The sequence below is a fragment of the Gadus macrocephalus genome, chromosome 11, assembly GCF_031168955.1.
Source record: "Gadus macrocephalus chromosome 11, ASM3116895v1".
In the NCBI taxonomy this organism is placed as follows: Eukaryota; Metazoa; Chordata; class Actinopteri; order Gadiformes; family Gadidae; genus Gadus; species Gadus macrocephalus.
Genome location: NC_082392.1, coordinates 12,072,127 through 12,090,959, shown reverse-complemented (window position 1 = coordinate 12,090,959; position 18,833 = coordinate 12,072,127). Strand labels below are relative to the sequence as shown.

The 18,833-nt window shown below is 43.9% G+C and overlaps 1 protein-coding gene across 1 annotated transcript; it reads left to right on the top strand.

Annotated features, from left to right (window-relative positions):
• The first annotated feature begins 2,229 nt into the window (after positions 1–2,229).
• Positions 2,230–5,505, top strand: zgc:174945 (uncharacterized protein LOC793867 homolog). The gene is made up of 3 exons (XM_060064582.1): positions 2,230–2,402; positions 4,118–4,441; positions 4,603–5,505. Exons 1-3 carry the CDS (start codon positions 2,303–2,305, stop codon positions 4,611–4,613), a joined length of 435 nt encoding a protein of 144 aa, XP_059920565.1. The 5' UTR covers positions 2,230–2,302; the 3' UTR covers positions 4,614–5,505.
• The last annotated feature ends 13,328 nt before the right edge of the window (positions 5,506–18,833 follow it).

Here is an 18,833-nt window from a genome sequence, read left to right as displayed (position 1 = left end):
GATGGAGGAGGTCGGCAAGGTAGGGGGGGGCTAGGCTGTTGAGGGCCTTGTAGGTGATGAGTAAGATTTTGAAGTTGATTCGGTGTTTAATTGGAAGCCAATGGAGTTCACGGAGGACAGGTGTGATGTGATCTCTGGAGCGGGCACCAGTGAGGAGGCGTGCAGCTGTGTCGCAGCAGCGGTAGTTGACAGGTTGGGGTGGAGGCGGGCGATGATTCGGAGGTGGAAAAAGGCAGTTTTGGTAATATGGTTAACATGGGGGAGGAAGTATAGAGTGGGGTCCAGGATAACTCCAAGGTTACAGATTTTGGTGGAGGGGGTGATGGTGGAGCCGTCAATGTTAAGGGTGAAGTTCTGAGTGGAGTGAGTGAGGGTGTCAGGACCAATGATGAGGATTTCGGATTTGTTGGAGTTGAGTTTGAGAAAGATGTTTTGCATCCAGGTCTTGATGTCAGTCAAACCGTTGGAGAGGGTTGAGAGGGTGGAAGGACTGATGGTTTTGGAGGGGAGGCTTTTTCCCTCTAACTGGCTTAGCGCCAGTTAGAGGGAAATAGCCTAGGTGAGAGTTATGAGCGTGTAAAGGTGTTGGACTGCTAATGCAATTAAACATGGCTATAGGGATGCAAATTATCGAGTAATTCATTAATCGATAGTTGTTTCATCTTATCGATCGATGATCGATTAATTGATAAGCGGCAATACTTCTGAGAAGCTGAATTTCCTTCTGAATGTGACACATTTAGGTGGTAATTCAACGAAGTCGTTAAGTTGTAGGCCTACTTTAAAATATATATATATTGTGCATTTGGCGTCTTTGTCGTCATTAACCAACTTAAAGTGGCTCCATACTGCACTCCGTTTTGCCCTCTTCATCGTGTCAGTAGCTGTGTTCGAAATCGATCACTATCATGGATGTAGTGCACTAAATAGGGTGCACGCCATTTAGTAGGGTGTTCGAATTCTCAGTGGTCCACTATATAGGGCACTATTTAAAATCGACTTAAAATCATGGACATAATAAAGGCTTAAAATAGGGTACATACGATGTTCCCTACATGTTACTCCCGTATACCACAATGCAATGCGGTTGTATTTTTCCAGGGGAGAAGAAGCTGAATAACCGCGAAAACGAATAAATTTACATCCGGCTTGTGTTTAGAAATGTCAACAATTTATTTGGGATTTAACATAGAATATTTAACATTCAAAATTCATTTAAAAAAACTTGAACAAGGAAATGTAACATTCAACATCAATACAACCTCCAGCCCGGTTTTTTTAGATGATGTCGGCGCATCAATTCACACAAATACCCGGCGCATTTACTGAGGCAAATGACGTTTAGAAATGTTCAGCGTAGTGTCCGAATTCTCGTTCCCTATTCCCTATATAGTGTGCACTATATCATGTACACTATATAGGGAATAGGGAACGAGTTTTCGCGGTTATTCAGCTTCTTCTTCTCCCCTGGAAAAATACAACCGCATTGCATTGTGGTATACGGAGGTAACATGTAGGGAACATCGTATGTACCCTATTTTAAGTCCACTATATAGTGCCCTATATAGTGGACCACTGAGAATTCGAACACCCTACAAAATGCCGTGCACCCTATTTAGTGCACTACATCCATGATAGGGAACGATTTCGAACACAGCTCTAGTGTCCCGCTTTTCGTTTGTCTTGTCCTGCTTCTTCGCTTGTGTTCCCGCGTGTGCGTCAAGTACGTCTGGCGTCAAGCGCGCCCTCACGTGGGTGGTTGGGGAATTACGGGTTAAAAATGCGATTAATTGCAAGTAATTTATTTTAATCGAGTAATCTCTTATCGACAATTAATCGATAATCGATTAATTGTTTGCATCCCTAGGAACTAAACATGCTGCTGCACCCGGTTTGTCATATATATGGAACAAACACGGTGGACATAGAAGGTACATTTTTATGTTTGTTAAGTTACCTTGGCTGTAACTTGAACCAATTGGTAGTCTATATTTTAGCCTACTTGTAATGGGCTGAAATGGAAGGACTTAATGTTTAGGGATGTATCTTTAATATAGTTGTAATTAACAGACTAAACACATTTTATATTATTACTTTTTTTTTATGTTTGCGTTCCTCCCCAATCGGAAAGAATGAAAGAGAACGGAAGAAAGAAGATGCCGTTTTTCAAACCACAGGAACATAAATAAACGCCCTGTGACCCTTCACACAGGCGTGCATACGCCTGCATGTAATCTTCGCGTGATATGAAAGATTAGTTGTGGCAGTAAATCATCACAGACTTTTGGAGTTGGCGTGCACGATGGAGCGGGTGATGTGTTTGACAACATTCTGGTTCAATGGACGCCGAATGGTGTGGTTGGTGGTGTTATATCACTGTGTGGTCTCTTACAAAGGAAAAGGTTGGTTGGACTTTGATTCTGGAATGAGGGACGTTATCTCCCCAACCATCTCGAAATTTAAGTGGAAGTAGCATCCTACACTACAATTTACGGATATAGCATTTTATCAGGTCCAAGTTAATCGTGATTTAGGTTTATTTAAGCTATTAACCCTAATCATTTTGGATATGTCTGTCAAATTTAGGCTATCACGGCAAACCCTTACAAAGAATACGTTTTTCAAGTGTGCCTTTAGTATTGCTTAAACTAAAGGAGAGTCTACTTTCTCATGAACTCATCAGAAATAGACTTAACAAATTCTATTTAGGTGTATTTGCGCTGTACTGACAAGTTAACTGAAGTTTATTAGGATGTTTTGCCTATATTTTGATCAATAAATATAAGTGAGTTAGGGATTATTGGGATATGTTACGTAATGTCATTAATTCCTGCATGCACAATAACCTGTTTGCCTATATTTTGATCAATAAATATATATATATGTGAGTTAGGGATTATTGGGATATGTTACGTAATATCATTAATTCCTGCATGCACAATAACCTGTTAGATTTTGGGGTTTTACATATAATTGTGGCTAGTTTCTGGTTGATATCACTAACCATAACATCTGCCTAGCATGTTTGGATCTTCTTACCGGATATATCCTTTATGGTTGAGTCTCTTCAAGTAAAAGAATAATATCTAAATAGTAACCAAATAGCATAAACTAAGTAAAGTTACGACCATTTAAAGAAAACTTGCAGTAAGGGTTAGTTAGTAAGTTTACTTTCATAAACTCAAAAGTACATGAGTATTTCACTATTAAGAAAACTTGAGGTATGGTTCAAAGTATAGTTGCAGTACAAAATAATACTTGGAAGAAAACTATTGGTGTATGCAAACCACTCTTACATTTTAAGTATACTTGAAAGTATATTATCAGGATCAAAAATGTTGGCCATTTTAGTCCCCAGAAGTATTGAAATGGTACACTTACAAGTACATTGTTATTAGAACTTACCACATATATTACCCTTGGGAAATATAGTTGAATTTAAGATAAATTTTCCTCGGTTTTGTTGTGATGTTCATGTTACTAAAACATATTTGTTTCAGAATCAGAAGTTTATTCATCTACAAGTTCAAGTTTGCATAGTAGCCTAGTACACATGTCACTAGTTTGCACTGTACAGTATACAACTACGTTAGGTATTATACTTGTAATATACCCCTATCTGTACTTTAAGTTTTAAGTTAGCTCATATTAAAAAATCCCATAGGCTACTCAGAACATGTTGGATGCTTTATGAATAAAAAAAACTAATATTCTATTAGATGACAAAATAAATAACGCATAATACGATGCACAAGCACAACAACACAGAGCTAAGTATACTTAGTTATATACTTTTCTTAAGTTTATCTTCGATCAAAAGATTACGTGAAGGCCAATTGTACCTAGAATTTTCTGTATACTTGTCATTACAAGCCAAGTGTACTTCAGTATAATTTTATGAAGAATGTATCATATATCTTATAACTATACAAGTAGACTGAAAGCACACTCTTATTTTAGCTTACAATATAGGATACTGATAGCACACTTGAGTTAACCTATTTTTGTTTAAAAAAAAACCTTTAGGTTGATTGTTTATTTGAATCTCAAAATCAAGAAATTAACGCTATAAACAATAACAATATTTATTTTCTTCTGAACAAATTTTTCCCTTAAGGAATTGTTGATGTGCACTATGAACGGAAACCATTCAAGGAACTCATGGGGACACCGATAACGCTCACCTGCAAGACGATGTATGTATACAAGTTGTGCCGTCACATGGAGGTCGGCTGGCACCAAAACCAAAGTGTTGGGCTCACAGATCCGAGCAGGTACCTTACCACGGTGAATGAGACCATCTCAGAGGACAGTCGACTTCGGCAGGTCACGACCAAGATTCTCAGTCTCATCAGCGAGGACAATGGGGATTTTCAGTGCATCGCGAAATGTGGGAACGGAGAGCAGGCAAGAGGGCATTTCATCGAAGTCGTTGTAAAAGGTAGGTGATTATTTGGGGCTGAAAACGGCTGTCTTATAATTTCAGAAGCTCGCATCCATTAATTTATCCTGAATCAAATTATTTTTGCAAAAAATAAAATATTTTTATCTTCCATTTTATCAAGAACTAAAATAATAAATAACTTATTATTTTCTTTACAGGTCAAGAATGAAAGAGCCTATCTCCAACTCCATGGCTGTTTGAATTTTGCTCAGGCAGCAATGCATTTTTGGGAATTTCTGTCTATCAATTTTTCTTATGTTTCAGACAAGGTTTTTCAAACCAAATATATACTCTGTCTTGATGCAGTATGAATGTCATTTGTTAGAATAATTTTCTCACAAGATCTAAGAACAAGTCTTGTTGGTTTTACTGTTTTACTGTTTCCTCTAAACTCTCGCTTTTTGGTTGAACCCGAGCTGTGGTTGAAGATAGTTGGGGCCCATATCAGGAAACAATGTATTTCGCAACTTAACCGGATGTTAAAGCTAATTTGCATAACAAGAACACTGTTCACAGTAACATCTAAGTTGTAATCACTAATGATGCTTTGGATGCTTTCACCCCAAGTGAATTTTTATTTGCAGCCGCATGTCAGGTGCTGTGCAGGTAAGATTTGAGAGTTGTAAAGAGAACTTCTCTCATGCCATCAAATCTTACAGCACTTTTAATGTAGGGTCTTTGCTCAAGGGTGCATACAGGAGGGCTGCTGCAGACATCAGGGTTTGACCCATAACCTTTAAGTGGGGTCGTGGAAACTGTCACTGTCATTCTGTTACATCTGCTGTTGTGGTCAATCCGCACTCCCCTGTTGTTTTCTGTTTCCTCTGTAGCATGCATATCTTTAACCGGAAACCATCTGTGTGTGTGTGTGTGTGTGTGTGTGTGTGTGTGTGTGTGTGTGTGTGTGTGTGTGTGTGTGTGTGTGTGTGTGTGTGTGTGTGTGTGTGTGTGTGTGTGTGTGTGTGTGTGTGTGTGTGTGTGTGTGTGTGTGTGTTAGTGTAAACTTTGGGCAGTGTTAATAATTCCAGGCCTGAAACATGATGAAACCTAATATATATATATATGAATGCCTAATGAAAATCGCATAATTATTATCATCATTATCAAATGTTTCCAGTAGAAAAAATGTATGACCATTAAACCATCTGTGTGATGTACAAAAACCAACTTGACATTATGCTGATATATTGTTTATGACCAACGTCACATAACGTTGAGTAAGAGTTCCTCCCTGTGGTTACTCTTGGTAGGCTCTGCTGCAGACATCAGGGTTTGACCCATAACCTTTAAGTGGGGTCGTGGAAACTGTCACTGTCATTCTGTTACTTCTGCTGTTGTGGTCAATCCGCACTCCCCTGTTGTTTTCTGTTTCCTCTGTAGCATGCATATCTTTAACCGGAAACCATTGGGGTCTGAGCTAACTAGCAGTGTGTTTGGTTTTAAAAATCTGTGTGTGTGTGTGTGTGTGTGTGTGTGTGTGTTAGTGTAAACTTTGGGCAGTGTTAATAATTCCAGGCCTGAAACATGATGAAACCTTATATATATATATATATATGAATACCTAATGAAAATTGCATAATTATTATCATCATTATCAAATGTTTCCAGTAGAAAAAATGTATGACCATTAAACCCTCTGTGTGATGTACAAAAACCAACTTGACATTATGTTGATAGATGGTTTATGACCAACGTCGCATAACGTTGAGTAAAGTTCCTCCCTGTGGTTACTCTTGGTAGGCTCTGGAGGCCAGTCGCTGGCTCTCAGTTAGTCATAAGGACCTCAGCAGAAGAACAGTCCTGATCTTTTCGAATGCAGCCTGGCCGGAGGGGAACCTGGTGCTGTGACGCTGGTCTCTGGATGACCAGTTTGCCTTGTTGCTAACATCGCTGTGACAACCCACTCCTGCAGCTTCATGCTGTACAGCATCAGGACGATAAATCCCTTCCTTACCGAGAAAGTCATACGGCGACTCCCTTCTGGTTGGTGTCCCTGCGTCATTCTACTTCTGCAGCTCTACACCACTCCTCTGCACCCGGCACTGGTTAGCGGTGGTGGCTCAAATCTGGCAAAAATATAAGGGGTAACACTGTCGTTTTTTATCAGTCATCATGAAAAAAACAAGGGGTAACACTGTCGTTTTTTTTCATGACGACCAATAAAAAACGACAGTGTTACCCCTTGTGGTTTTTTTCATGACGACCAAAGAAAAACAACAGTGTTACCCCCTATGTTTTATTTGATCAATATCGACAGTGTTACCCCTTATGTTTATTTCATGACGACCAATAAAAAATAGCAGTCTTACCCCTTATGTTTTTTTTCATGACGACCAATAAAAACGACAGTGTTACCCCTTATGTTTTTTTTCATGACGGCCAATAAAAAACGACAGTGTAACACTGTCGTTTTTATCAAATGAAACATGAGGGGTGACACTGTCGTTTTTCTTTGGTAGTCACGAAAAAAACCATAAGGGGTAACACTGTTCCTTTTTTTATAGGTCGTCATGAAAAAAAACATAAGGGGTAACACTGTTCCTTTTTTTATTGGTCGTCATGAAAAAAAACATAAGGGGTAACATTGTTGTTTTTTATTGGTCGTCATGAAAAAAAACATAAGGGGTAACATTGTTGTTTTTTATTGGTCGTCATGAAAAAAAACATAAGGGGTAACCATGTCGTTTTTTATTGGTCGTCATGAAAAAAAACATAAGGGGTAACATTGTTGTTTTTTATGGGTCGTCATGAAAAAAAACACAAGGGAAATAATAGAAATACACACATACATTTTAATGTCATATATATATCCTCTTTATGGATGATTGATTATTGTCAATTGTCATCGCCTCAGTGGTGTAGTGGGGTGCACTCTGCCTAACCCCCTGGACACCGGGGTTCAAGTCCGGTTGATGACCTCTGTTGGAAGATTCTTAGCTCTATTTCATGCGAATTATAAATTCAAGTGTAACCTTTGTGATGCGTTTAACCGGTGTCTTGATGGTGCATTGTTAAGTTCGGAGGTTAACACTCTAATCAGCTCATGTTCCGATCCCTGCAAAATCGTCGACCGGGGTGCTACTGTTGTTTTTTATTGGTCAACATGGAAAAAACATGAGGGGTATCTGTCGTTCTATTTCATTCCTACTGACCGCCAGAGGCGGTGCTTTAGCACTGGATGTTCCATCTCGCGCATGCGCAGGTCGAGTAATTATACCAAAAAAGTCACCTGTGACTTCTCGGGTCACCTGGGTGACCCGAGAAAGTCTATATATTCCGGAGTCACCCGAGGTTCTGTTCCTTCTATTTTCTCGCGGTAGCGTACTAGCAGGACACACAAACATTGTTTGTTGTAAGAGATACCATATTAGCTTGTCGCAAGTAGCCTTGTAACCCAAGGGTTGGTGCCTCGATTTGACTTCGTCCACCAAGGGCTGCGACTTGCAATTTGTTTGATTCGGTAGGGGTGAGTAAAGTGTGTAGGCTACGCGTAGTCGACTATCCGTCGGCTAGCGCGGCAGCTGATTTCACCTTTCTACCCTTTGCTTTAATTTGCTGAGAGCATTAATTGGCGGCTGGTTTTCAGTCGCTGTGTTATTCTTTCGGTCTCGCACCGTTTCTCAGGTGCGTTCGCCTAAGCCCGGTTGCTCATTTGTATGCGCCAGTGCGCGGCTTGGGGTCCAAGCCGCCGTCACTGTATTTATTCAGCCAGTTGCGCGCTTTGATTAATCGCCAGTGAGTGGCTTGGGTTTCCAAAAGCCGTCACTGTATTTTCCTGGCGCCGTCACTCTATTGTCGGGCGCATTATTGCTCGGGTGCTCTCGCCTGTAGCTTGATTGCCTAGCCTGCGCTGATTGCTCTCCGGTGGGCTGCTTGGATTACCAAGGCTCGGCGTCACTGTGTTGTTGCCGGGGTGTCGCATCGCGTCGTTGCTCGGGTGCTCTCGCCTAAAGCTCGATTGCCTAGCCTGTGTTAATTTGCTCTCCAGTGGGCTGCTTGGGTTTCCAAGGCTCGCCGTCACTGTTATTGTCGGAGTGTCGCGTCGCTCGGGTGCTCTCGCCCGTAGCTCGCCGTCACTGTTATTGTCGGGCTGTCGCGTCGTTGCTTGGGTGCTCTCGCCTAAAACTCGATTGCCTAGCCTGTGTTAATTTTCTCCCCAGTGGGCTGCTTGGGTTTCCAAGGCTCGCCGTCACTGTTATTGTCGGAGTGTCGCGTCGCTCTGGTGCTCTCGCCTGTAGCTCGCCGTCACTGTTATTGTCGGGCTGTCGCGTCGTTGCTTGGGTGCTCTCGCCTAAAACTCGATTGCCTAGCCTGTGTTAATTTGCTCTCCAGTGGGCTGCTTGGGTTTCCAAGGCTCGCCGTCACTGTTATTGTCGGAGTGTCGCGTCGCTCGGGTGCTCTCGCCCGTAGCTCGCCGTCACTGTTATTGTCGGGCTGTTGCGTCGTTGCTTGGGTGCTCTCGCCTAAAACTCGATTGCCTAGCCTGTGTTAATTTTCTCTCCAGTGGGCTGCTTGGGTTTCCAAGGCTTGCCTTCACTGTTATTGTCGGGGTGTCGCGTCGCTCGGGTGCTCTCGCCTGTAGCTTGCTGTCACTGTTATTGTCGGGGTGTCGCGTCGTTGCTCAGGTGCTCTCGCCTAAAGCTCGATTGCCTAGCCTACTGATTAATTTGCTTGCAATTAATTTGCCGACATGCTAAGCGCCCATAGTGTGTCGCCTTCATGGCCTCCCTGCAGGCGGAGGATGGCCATGACCAGTGTGCATGAACTGTAGTTTCATACCTCATGCACTGAGGCTAGCTAGGTTGGCTGAGGTGGAGGGCAGACCAGGGTTGCCCCCTTCGGGTCTTGGTCAGATTAAAGCCCTCCTACAGAACCTTCAACCAGCTCAGGGTGTACCAGCCGCGGCCCCTGCGGCTGCGCAACCCACTTATACAGAGGATGACATGCTGTTTACAGCTGCGTCCTGTAGCCTCTTTGCAGAGGAGGAAGAGCAAGCGTCCCTTGCCTCTCAGGCGTTCTCTCAAGGGTCTCGGGGCTGCTCGGCTAGAGGGTCAGTGTCCGGCCGCGACACTGTTAGACCAGCCGTGCGAATGGCCCTGGCAAGGCTGGGGTTGGATGAAGCTCCTGTTTCATCTGCACCTGTGAACGCCTTTTTTCCACAGGCCGCTCAACCTTCCGTTTTCTCTTTGCCCCCCTCTGAGCCCTACATCGCAGAGCTTCATAGATGCTGGCCAGATTCAAGGGCTCTCTCCCAGCGCACTAGTGATGGCAGAGGTCTGGCAACTAGGGCCAATGCTGATTCTTATGGCTTGGACCGGTTGGCTCCGATTGAGCCTGCTATAGCGTCCCTGGTTGTCTCCCCGGACGAGGCTCTGAGAACCGATGCGCGCTGCCCTCGGCCCCAGTGCCGGATTACAGATGACCTCCTTACCAGGAGTTGCTGCCCGTGTGGGACGTCTTGGGAATTTGCTTTCTCACATCGTTCTGGCGCTGTCTCAGACTATACGGGGGTCAAGTGCTGATCCTTTAGCAAAGACCCTCAGTGATGCTTCACTGCAAACTTTTGCGTACATGACTAGGGAGCTAGGCAGGTTAATGTCAACTGTTACGTTGGCGCGCCGCCAGGTTTGGCTGGCGCAGTCACCCCTGTCGGAGGTGTGTCGACGGACCCTCCGTTCTCTTCCAGTGGTCCCAGGCCAGACGGTTGGGCCAGCTGCTCTTCAGGCCCTGGAGCGTACAGGTGTACGCTCCAGGTGTGTACAGGTTGGCCAGGCTAGCCAGCAGTTTGCTAGCTTACGGCGTGCACCTCGGCTTCATTCTAGGCCGGTGGCCTCTGCGGTACCCCGTGCCAATAGCTCTCAACCACGTTCAGGTGGACAATTGAGGGGCCAGCACTTCTCAGCACGGGCTGACCAGCGCCGTAGCTCTGCGCCTGAAATGCGTGGCATTTCAGGCGCCAAGAGGTTCGGCGCCCAACCGCCGCCCCCTTCAGGTAGGTACTAAATTCCAAGGGCCAGCCGTCGGGCACTTTTCTGAGCAGCACCTGAGCTACTGGCAAGAGCAGACCACAGACCCTTGGATAGTGTCCACACTATCCAACGGGGACATGCTCCAATTCCGACGCCGGCCCCCAACTTTCAGCGGGATCAAGGTTACCGTGGTCACCAATCCCGACAGATCCCTGGTCCTGAGACAGGAAGTAGCCACCCTCCTTGGGAAGGGTGCTATCGAAGTAGTAGAACCACAAGAACAGCTCGATGGGTTCTACTCAACCTACTTTCTGGTACCGAAGAAGGATGGCGGGTTTCGCCCCATTCTGGACTTGAGAGGGCTGAATCAGTCCCTCAAGGTTCTTCCCTTCCACATGCTGCATGTTGCGGACGTCCTCCAGGCTATCGCTCAGGGGGACTGGTTCGTATCAATAGACCTGAAAGACGCTTACTTTCACGTCTCTATTACCCAACGTCGCAGGCGGTTCCTCCGCTTTGTTTTCTGGGCAAGGTGTACCAGTTCAGGGTTCTTCCGTTCGGGCTGTCTCTGGCCCCGCGTATATTTACACTGTGTGTAGCAGCAGCCCTGTCACCATTACAGGCCACAGGTATGGCGATACTGCCATACCTGGACGACTGGTTGGTAATTTCCCCAACTCGGGAGCAGGCGGTCAGGGACACAGCCATGCTCCTCAGCCATGTGGACCGGCTTGGCCTTATGGTCAACTTTACCAAGTGCAACCTTACACCATGTCGGGTTGTGAGCTATCTGGGGCTGGTGCTCGACTCGGTGGCCATGCGAGCCTGCCTCTCTCCAAAGCGCGTAGCTACCATTTTGCAGCTGCTACAGCGCTTCAGGCGGGGGAGGTTGCTGGAATACAGCCTCTTCCTGCGACTGTTAGGTATGCTGACCTCAGCATCCATGGTGGTCCCACTAGGCCTTCTGGAATTGCGTACCCTGCAGATCTGGGTGAATGGTCTCCACTTGGACCCCAAGTGGCAGAGACTCAAGATGGTCAGGGTGTCTGGGCGGTGCCTTCGGGCCCTCAGACCCTGGAAAGAGAGGGCATACCTGTTTGCGTGGTCGCCCTTAGGGAGGATAGCTTCCCGGCGGGAGGTTGTGGAGACGGACGCCTCCCTTTCCGGCTGGGGTGCAGTATGGCAGTGCAGGACTGTCAGAGGCCAGTGGGATGCCCAGCAGAGACTGGAGCATATAAATGTGCTGGAACTCCTTGCGGTGTTCTTAGCTCTCAGGCACTTCCTTCCAGTTCTGAGGGACCGACATGTTCTTGTCCGGACAGACAACACCTCCACAGTCTACCACGTCAACCATCAGGGGGGCACCAGATCGAGGCAGAGCCTGCGGGTCACGCAAATGCTCCTTCCGTGGGCGTTCCCCCATTTTCTAAGCCTGAGGGCTGTCCATGTTCCAGGTGTCCGGAACACAGCGGCAGACCTTCTCTCTCGCCAAGGGCCACCCCCCGGAGAGTGGAGACTCCATCCGGAGGTGGTGGGGATGATTTGGGACAGGAATGGCAGGGCAGTGGCGGATCTCTTTGCTTCCGAAGAGACCACCCACTGTCCCCTTTGGTTCTCCTTGACGGAGAGGACCAGTCCCCTAGGGCAGGACGCTCTGGCTTATGCTGGGCCAGACAGCCTGCTTTATGCATTTCCCCCAATGCCAGCGTGGCTGTTACAGCCTACTTCTGGTGGCTCCACATTGGCCAGGAAGGCCATGGTTCACCATTATTGAAACTCCTCAACGGAGGGCCTTGGTGCCTCCCAGAGAGACAGGACCTTCTGTCTCAGGTAGGCGGACGCATATGGCACACGAATCCGGGCCGCCTGCGGCTGTGCGTGTGGCCCCTGAGAGACAGGACCCGCTGCTGACGTCTTGCGCCCAGTGGTGCGTGGCGCGGGGCGAAGTCCTGGAGACTTGCTCAGTGGTAGTGATACTACACTTTCTGCAGTCTGTGTTGGACAACAGAAGAGCTGCGTCTACCCTGCGCGTTATATGGCCGCGATCTCGGCCACACACGCAAGGGTGGATAACCAGACTGTAGGGTCCCACTACCTAATCAGGCAGTTTCTGAAGGGGGCCCAGAGGCTTCAACCGCCACGATCCCTGAGGGCACCATCATGGGACCTGCAAGTAGCTCTGAGGTCCTTATGTCTACCCCCATTTGAGCCACTAAGTCAGGCAGACCTGACGCGGCTGTCCATGAAGACGGCATTTCTCCTTGCCATTGCGACTGCAAAACGGGTCGGTGAACTCCATGCCTTGTCAGTGAGCCAGGCATGTTTGCGCTGGCACGCAGATGGGTCAGGAGTGGTGCTCTGGCCGAACCCATCCTTCCTACCCAAACGATTGTCTCCCCATCATGTAAACCAATCAATCGAGTTGGCTGCTTTCAATCCCCCAGGCTCTCCAGGGGATGCAGAAAGAGTGTCAGACCTGTTGTGCCCGGTGCGGGCGCTTAGGCCATATGTTGAAGCGACAACCAGCTTGCGTAAGACGGATAACCTCTTTGTCTGTTACGGGGGCTGCAGGAAGGGGGCTGCCCTGTCGAAACAGAGACTCTCCCACTGGGTTGTGGATGTGGTCTTGAATGCCTATAGGGCACAGGGGCTCCCTGGGCCCCGTTGCCGTTAAGTGCCACTCTACCAGGAGTATGGCTACATCATGGGCTGCCTTGAAGGGGGTTCCACTTCAGGACATTTGCTCCACGGCTACATGGTCCTCATCATGTACGTTTGCCCGATACTACAGGGTTAATGTCGCTGCTCCTCATCCTGTGGCGACGGCTGTCTTGTCGACGGCTTCGAGCCCTTGATTGAAGTGAGCACTCTTCGTGACCTTTTTGGTATTAGTCATCCAGTGCTAAAGCACCGCCTCTGGCGGTCAGTAGGAATGAAATAGAACGATAGTTACGTATGTAACTACGGTTCTATGAATTCCGGATGACCGCCAGAGTTCTCTGTCACTCAGACTTCTCAGATTCCGCGAGAAGATCCAGTTGGAACAGAACCTCGGGTGACTCCGGAATATATAGACTTTCTCGGGTCACCCAGGTGTCACAGGTGACTTTTTTGGTATAATTACTCGACCTGCGCATGCGCGAGATGGAACATCCAGTGCTAAAGCACCGCCTCTGGCGGTCATCCGGAATTCATAGAACCGTAGTTACATACGTAACTATCGTTTTTTATCGGCCGTCATGAAATAAATATAAGGGGAAAACACTGTCGATATTTATCAAATAAAACATAGGGGGTGACACTGTTGTTTTTCTTTGGTTGAAATAAAAAAAAAAAACACAAGGGGTAACACTGTCGTTTTTATCAAATGAAACATGAGGGGTAACACTGTCGTTTTTATCAAATGAAACATAAGGGGTAACACTGTCGTTTTTCTTTGGTCGTCATGAAAAAAAACATAAGGGGTAACACTGTTGTTTTTTATTGGTCGTCATGAAAAAAAACATAAGGGGTAACACTGTTGTCTTTGTCAAATAAAATATAAGGGGTAACACTGTCGTTTTTTATCAGTCATCATGAAAAAAACAAGGTGTAATAACACTGTCGTTTTTTTTCATGACGACCAATAAAAAACGACAGTGTTACCCCTTGTGGTTTTTTTCATGACGACCAAAGAAAAACAACAGTGTTACCCCCTATGTTTTATTTGATAAATATCGACAGTGTTACCCCTTATGTTTATTTCATGACGACCAATAAAAAACAGCAGTCTTACCCCTTATGTTTTTTTTCATGACGACCAATAAAAACGACAGTGTTACCCCTTATGTTTTTTTTCATGACGGCCAATAAAAAACGACAGTGTAACACTGTCGTTTTTATCAAATGAAACATGAGGGGTGACACTGTCGTTTTTCTTTGGTAGTCACGAAAAAAACCATAAGGGGTAACACTGTTCCTTTTTTTATTGGTCGTCATGAAAAAAAACGTAACACTGTTCCTTTTTTTATTGGTCGTCATGAAAAAAAACATAAGGGGTAACATTGTTGTTTTTTATTGGTCGTCATGAAAAAAAACATAAGGGGCAACCATGTTGTTTTTTATTGGTCGTCATGAAAAAAAACCTAAGGGGTAACACTGTCGTTTGTTATTGGTCGTCATGAAAAGAAACATAACGGTAACACTGTTGTCTTTGTCAAATAAAATATAAGGGGTAACACTGTCGTTTTTTATCAGTCATCATGAAAAAAACAAGGGGTAACACTGTCGTTTTTTTTCATGACGACCAATAAAAAACGACAGTGTTACCCCTTGTGGTTTTTTTCATGACGACCAAAGAAAAACAACAGTGTTACCCCCTATGTTTTATTTGATAAATATCGACAGTGTTACCCCTTATGTTTATTTCATGACGACCAATAAAAAATAGCAGTCTTACCCCTTATGTTTTTTTTCATGACGACCAATAAAAACGACAGTGTTACCCCTTATGTTTTTTTTCATGACGGCCAATAAAAAACGACAGTGTAACACTGTCGTTTTTATCAAATGAAACATGAGGGGTGACACTGTCGTTTTTCTTTGGTAGTCACGAAAAAAACCATAAGGGGTAACACTGTTCCTTTTTTTATTGGTCGTCATGAAAAAAAACGTAACACTGTTCCTTTTTTTATTGGTCGTCATGAAAAAAAACATAAGGGGTAACATTGTTGTTTTTTATTGGTCGTCATGAAAAAAAACATAAGGGGTAACCATGTTGTTTTTTATTGGTCGTCATGAAAAAAAACCTAAGGGGTAACACTGTCGTTTTTTATTGGTCGTCATGAAAAAAACGTAAGGGGTAACACTGTTGTTTTTTATTGGTCGTCATGAAAAAAAACATAAGGGGTAACACTGTTGTTTTTTTTGGTCGTCATGAAAAAAAACATAAGGGAAATAATAGAAATACACACATACATTTTAATGTCATGTATATCCTCTTTAATGATGATTGATTATTGTGAATTGTCATCGCCTCAGTGGTGCAGTGGGGTGCACTCTGCCTAACCCCCTGGAGACCGGGGTTCAAGTCCGGTTGATGACCTCAGATGGAAGTTTCTTATCTCTATTTCATGCGAATTATAAATTCAAGTATAACCTTTGTGATGACATTAACCGGTGTCTTGATGGTGCATTGTTAAGTTCGGAGGTTAACACTCTAATCAGCTTATGTTCCGATCCCTGCAAAAACGTCAACAGGGGTGCCACTGTCGTTTTTTATTGGTCAACATGGAAAAAACATGAGGGGTAACTCTGTCGTTTTTTATCGGCCGTCATGAAATAAATATAAGGGGAAAACACTGTTGATATTTATCAAATAAAACATAGGGGGTGACACTGTTGTTTTTCTTTGGTCGTCATAAAAAAAAAAAACACAAGGGGTAACACTGTCGTTTTTATCAAATGAAACATGAGGGGTCACACTGTCGTTTTTATCAAATGAAACATATGGGGTAACACTGTCGTTTTTCTTTGGTCGTCATGAAAAAAAACATAAGGGGCAACCATGTTGTTTTTTATTGGTCGTCATGAAAAAAAACCTAAGGGGTAACACTGTCGTTTGTTATTGGTCGTCATGAAAAGAAACATAACGGTAACACTGTTGTCTTTGTCAAATAAAATATAAGGGGTAACACTGTCGTTTTTTATCAGTCATCATGAAAAAAACAAGGGGTAACACTGTCGTTTTTTTTCATGACGACCAATAAAAAACGACAGTGTTACCCCTTGTGGTTTTTTTCATGACGACCAAAGAAAAACAACAGTGTTACCCCCTATGTTTTATTTGATAAATATCGACAGTGTTACCCCTTTTGTTTATTTCATGACGACCATTAAAAAACAGCAGTCTCACCCCTTATGTTTTTTTTCATGACGACCAATAAAAACGACAGTGTTACCCCTTATGTTTTTTTTCATGACGGCCAATAAAAAACGACAGTGTAACACTGTCGTTTTTATCAAATGAAACATGAGGGGTGACACTGTCGCTTTTCTTTGGTAGTCACGAAAAAAACCATAAGGGGTAACACTGTTCCTTTTTTTATTGGTCGTCATGAAAAAAAACATAAGGGGTAACACTGTTCCTTTTTTTATTGGTCGTCATGAAAAAAAACATAAGGGGTAACATTGTTGTTTTTTATTGGTCGTCATGAAAAAAAACATAAGGGGTAACATTGTTGTTTTTTATTGGTCGTCATGAAAAAAAACATAAAGGGGGTGACACTGTTGTTTTTTTTGGTCGTCATGAAAAAAAACATAAGGGGTAACACTGTTGTTTATTATTTGTCGTCTTGAAAAAAAGAACATTAGGGAAATAATAGAAATACACACATACATTTTAATGTCATGTATATCCTCTTTATTGATGATTGATTATTGTGTTTTGTCATCGCCTCAGTGGTGCAGTGGGGTGCACTCTGCCTAACCCCCTCGAAACCGGGGTTCAAGTCCGGTTGATGACCTCTGATGGAAGTTTCTTTTCTCTATTTCATGCGAATTATAAAGTCAAGTATAACCTTTGTGATGACTTTAACCGGTGTCTTGATGGTGCATTGTTAAGTTCGGAGGTTAACACTCTAAACAGCTCATGTTCCGATCCCTGCAAAAACGTCGACAGGGGTGCCACCCTATGGAGTCAGTTTCCTGCCATAATTCAAACCTGAAAAAAAAAGTTTCAAAGGCTTGTAAGTCTGGGTTTGAAAACTCAACACCTTGTAATAAAGGTTTTGCAACACTGAAAAAAGAGATTATAACCTGAAAAAAAATAAAACTAAAATTCAAACATCTGTAAACATGATTTTGTGTTCTATTTTATCTTCTTCATCATTTTCACCAACACATTTTCAAAGTTCAAACAATTTCACCAGCGCATTTGCAGAATTTCAAATCTGGCACTGTTCTAACAGTGTATTTCATTGTTGCCCGGTTTTGAAACCTTGTAAATGGGATTCTGCAAACAGGTGTTCATACATTGAGAAATACGTTTTGAAAGGTTGAATATTTAGTTTTAAAAACTTGTAAAGGTGTACGTTTACGACATTGCAACGTCTTTTTTCAGAACTGACTTTTCAGCACCGACTTTTCAGAGATTTGACCACACAGGCGCAAGCTTTGAGTCACGTGAATATTGGCAGTGTTCTGACGCCACTCGTTTTGAAACTCCTGACAGTCGAATCTGAAAACGTTCCTGGGGGCCGGACCATTTAGCTCTAAACCTATTGGTTGCTCTCGGCTGACGTACATTCCAATCACATGTGCCGTTCACCGGGCTGTGCGTGATTGACAGTGCTCTGCCGATGACACAAATAACAAGCGACTTTCGCGGTTGATTTTGATTTCCATTTTCTGGAACCATGGCTGTTTCCCAAAGTGAAGGCTGCAGCCTTGCTAGGACGCGTCCTTGCTAGTCGCGTCCTATGGAGATGAGACTCTGGTTCCAGAAAATAGAAATCAAAATCAACCGCGAAATCAACCCGTTGTTATTCGTGTCATCGGCAGAGCACTGTCAATCACGAACAGCCCGGTGAACGGCACATGTGATTGGAATGTACGTCAGCCGAGAGCAACCAATAGGTTTAGAGCTAAATGGTCCCGCCCCCAGGAACGTTTTCAGATTCGACTGTCAGGAGTTTCAAAACGAGTGGCGTCAGAACACTGCCAATATTCACGTGACTCAAAGCTTGCGCTCAAATCTCTGAAAAGTCAGTTCTGAAAAAATACGTTGCAATGTCGTAAACGTACACCTTTACAAGTTTTTAAAACTAAATATTCAACCTTTCAAAACGTATTTCTCAATGTATGAACACCTGTTTGCAGAATCCCATTTACAAGGTTTCAAAACCGGGCAACAATGAAATACACCGTTAGAACAGTGCCAGATTTGAAACTCTGCAAATGCGCTGGTGAAATTGTTTGAACTTTGAAAATGTGTTGCTGAAAATGATGAAGAAGATAAAATCGAACACAAAATCATGTTTACAGATGTTTGAATTTTAGTTTTATTTTATTTCAGGTTATAATCTCTTTTTTCAGTGTTGCAAAACCTTTTTTACAAGGTGTTGAGTTTTCAAACCCAGACTTACAAGCCTTTGAAACTTTTTTTTTCAGGTTTGAATTATGGCAGGAAACTGACTCCATACCTAGCCACTGTTATTCACAAACGTCAGCAAGTAAACAATGTGGAAATTAGAGTCAACTCGGCTGATACTGTGCTGAATTTCACACACTAACAACATGCCGACAAGCTGTTGCGGTCCGGGATTATACACAGCGTTATAACAAGGATTTAGGAGGTTATTTCTAAAGGTTTAAAAGGAGAGTGACAATAAAAGAAAGCCTTTATTTTCATCCAGAGTTACGAGTTGTCTGATATGAGGAAA

Coding starts and splice junctions, on each gene's coding strand:
- zgc:174945 (XM_060064582.1), top strand. CDS start 2,303: ATGGAGCGGGTGATGTGTTTGACAACATTCTGGTTCAATGGACGCCGA. Junction 2,403..4,117: donor GGTCTCTTACAAAGGAAAAG/GTTGGTTGGACT, acceptor TTTTCCCTTAAG/GAATTGTTGATGTGCACTAT.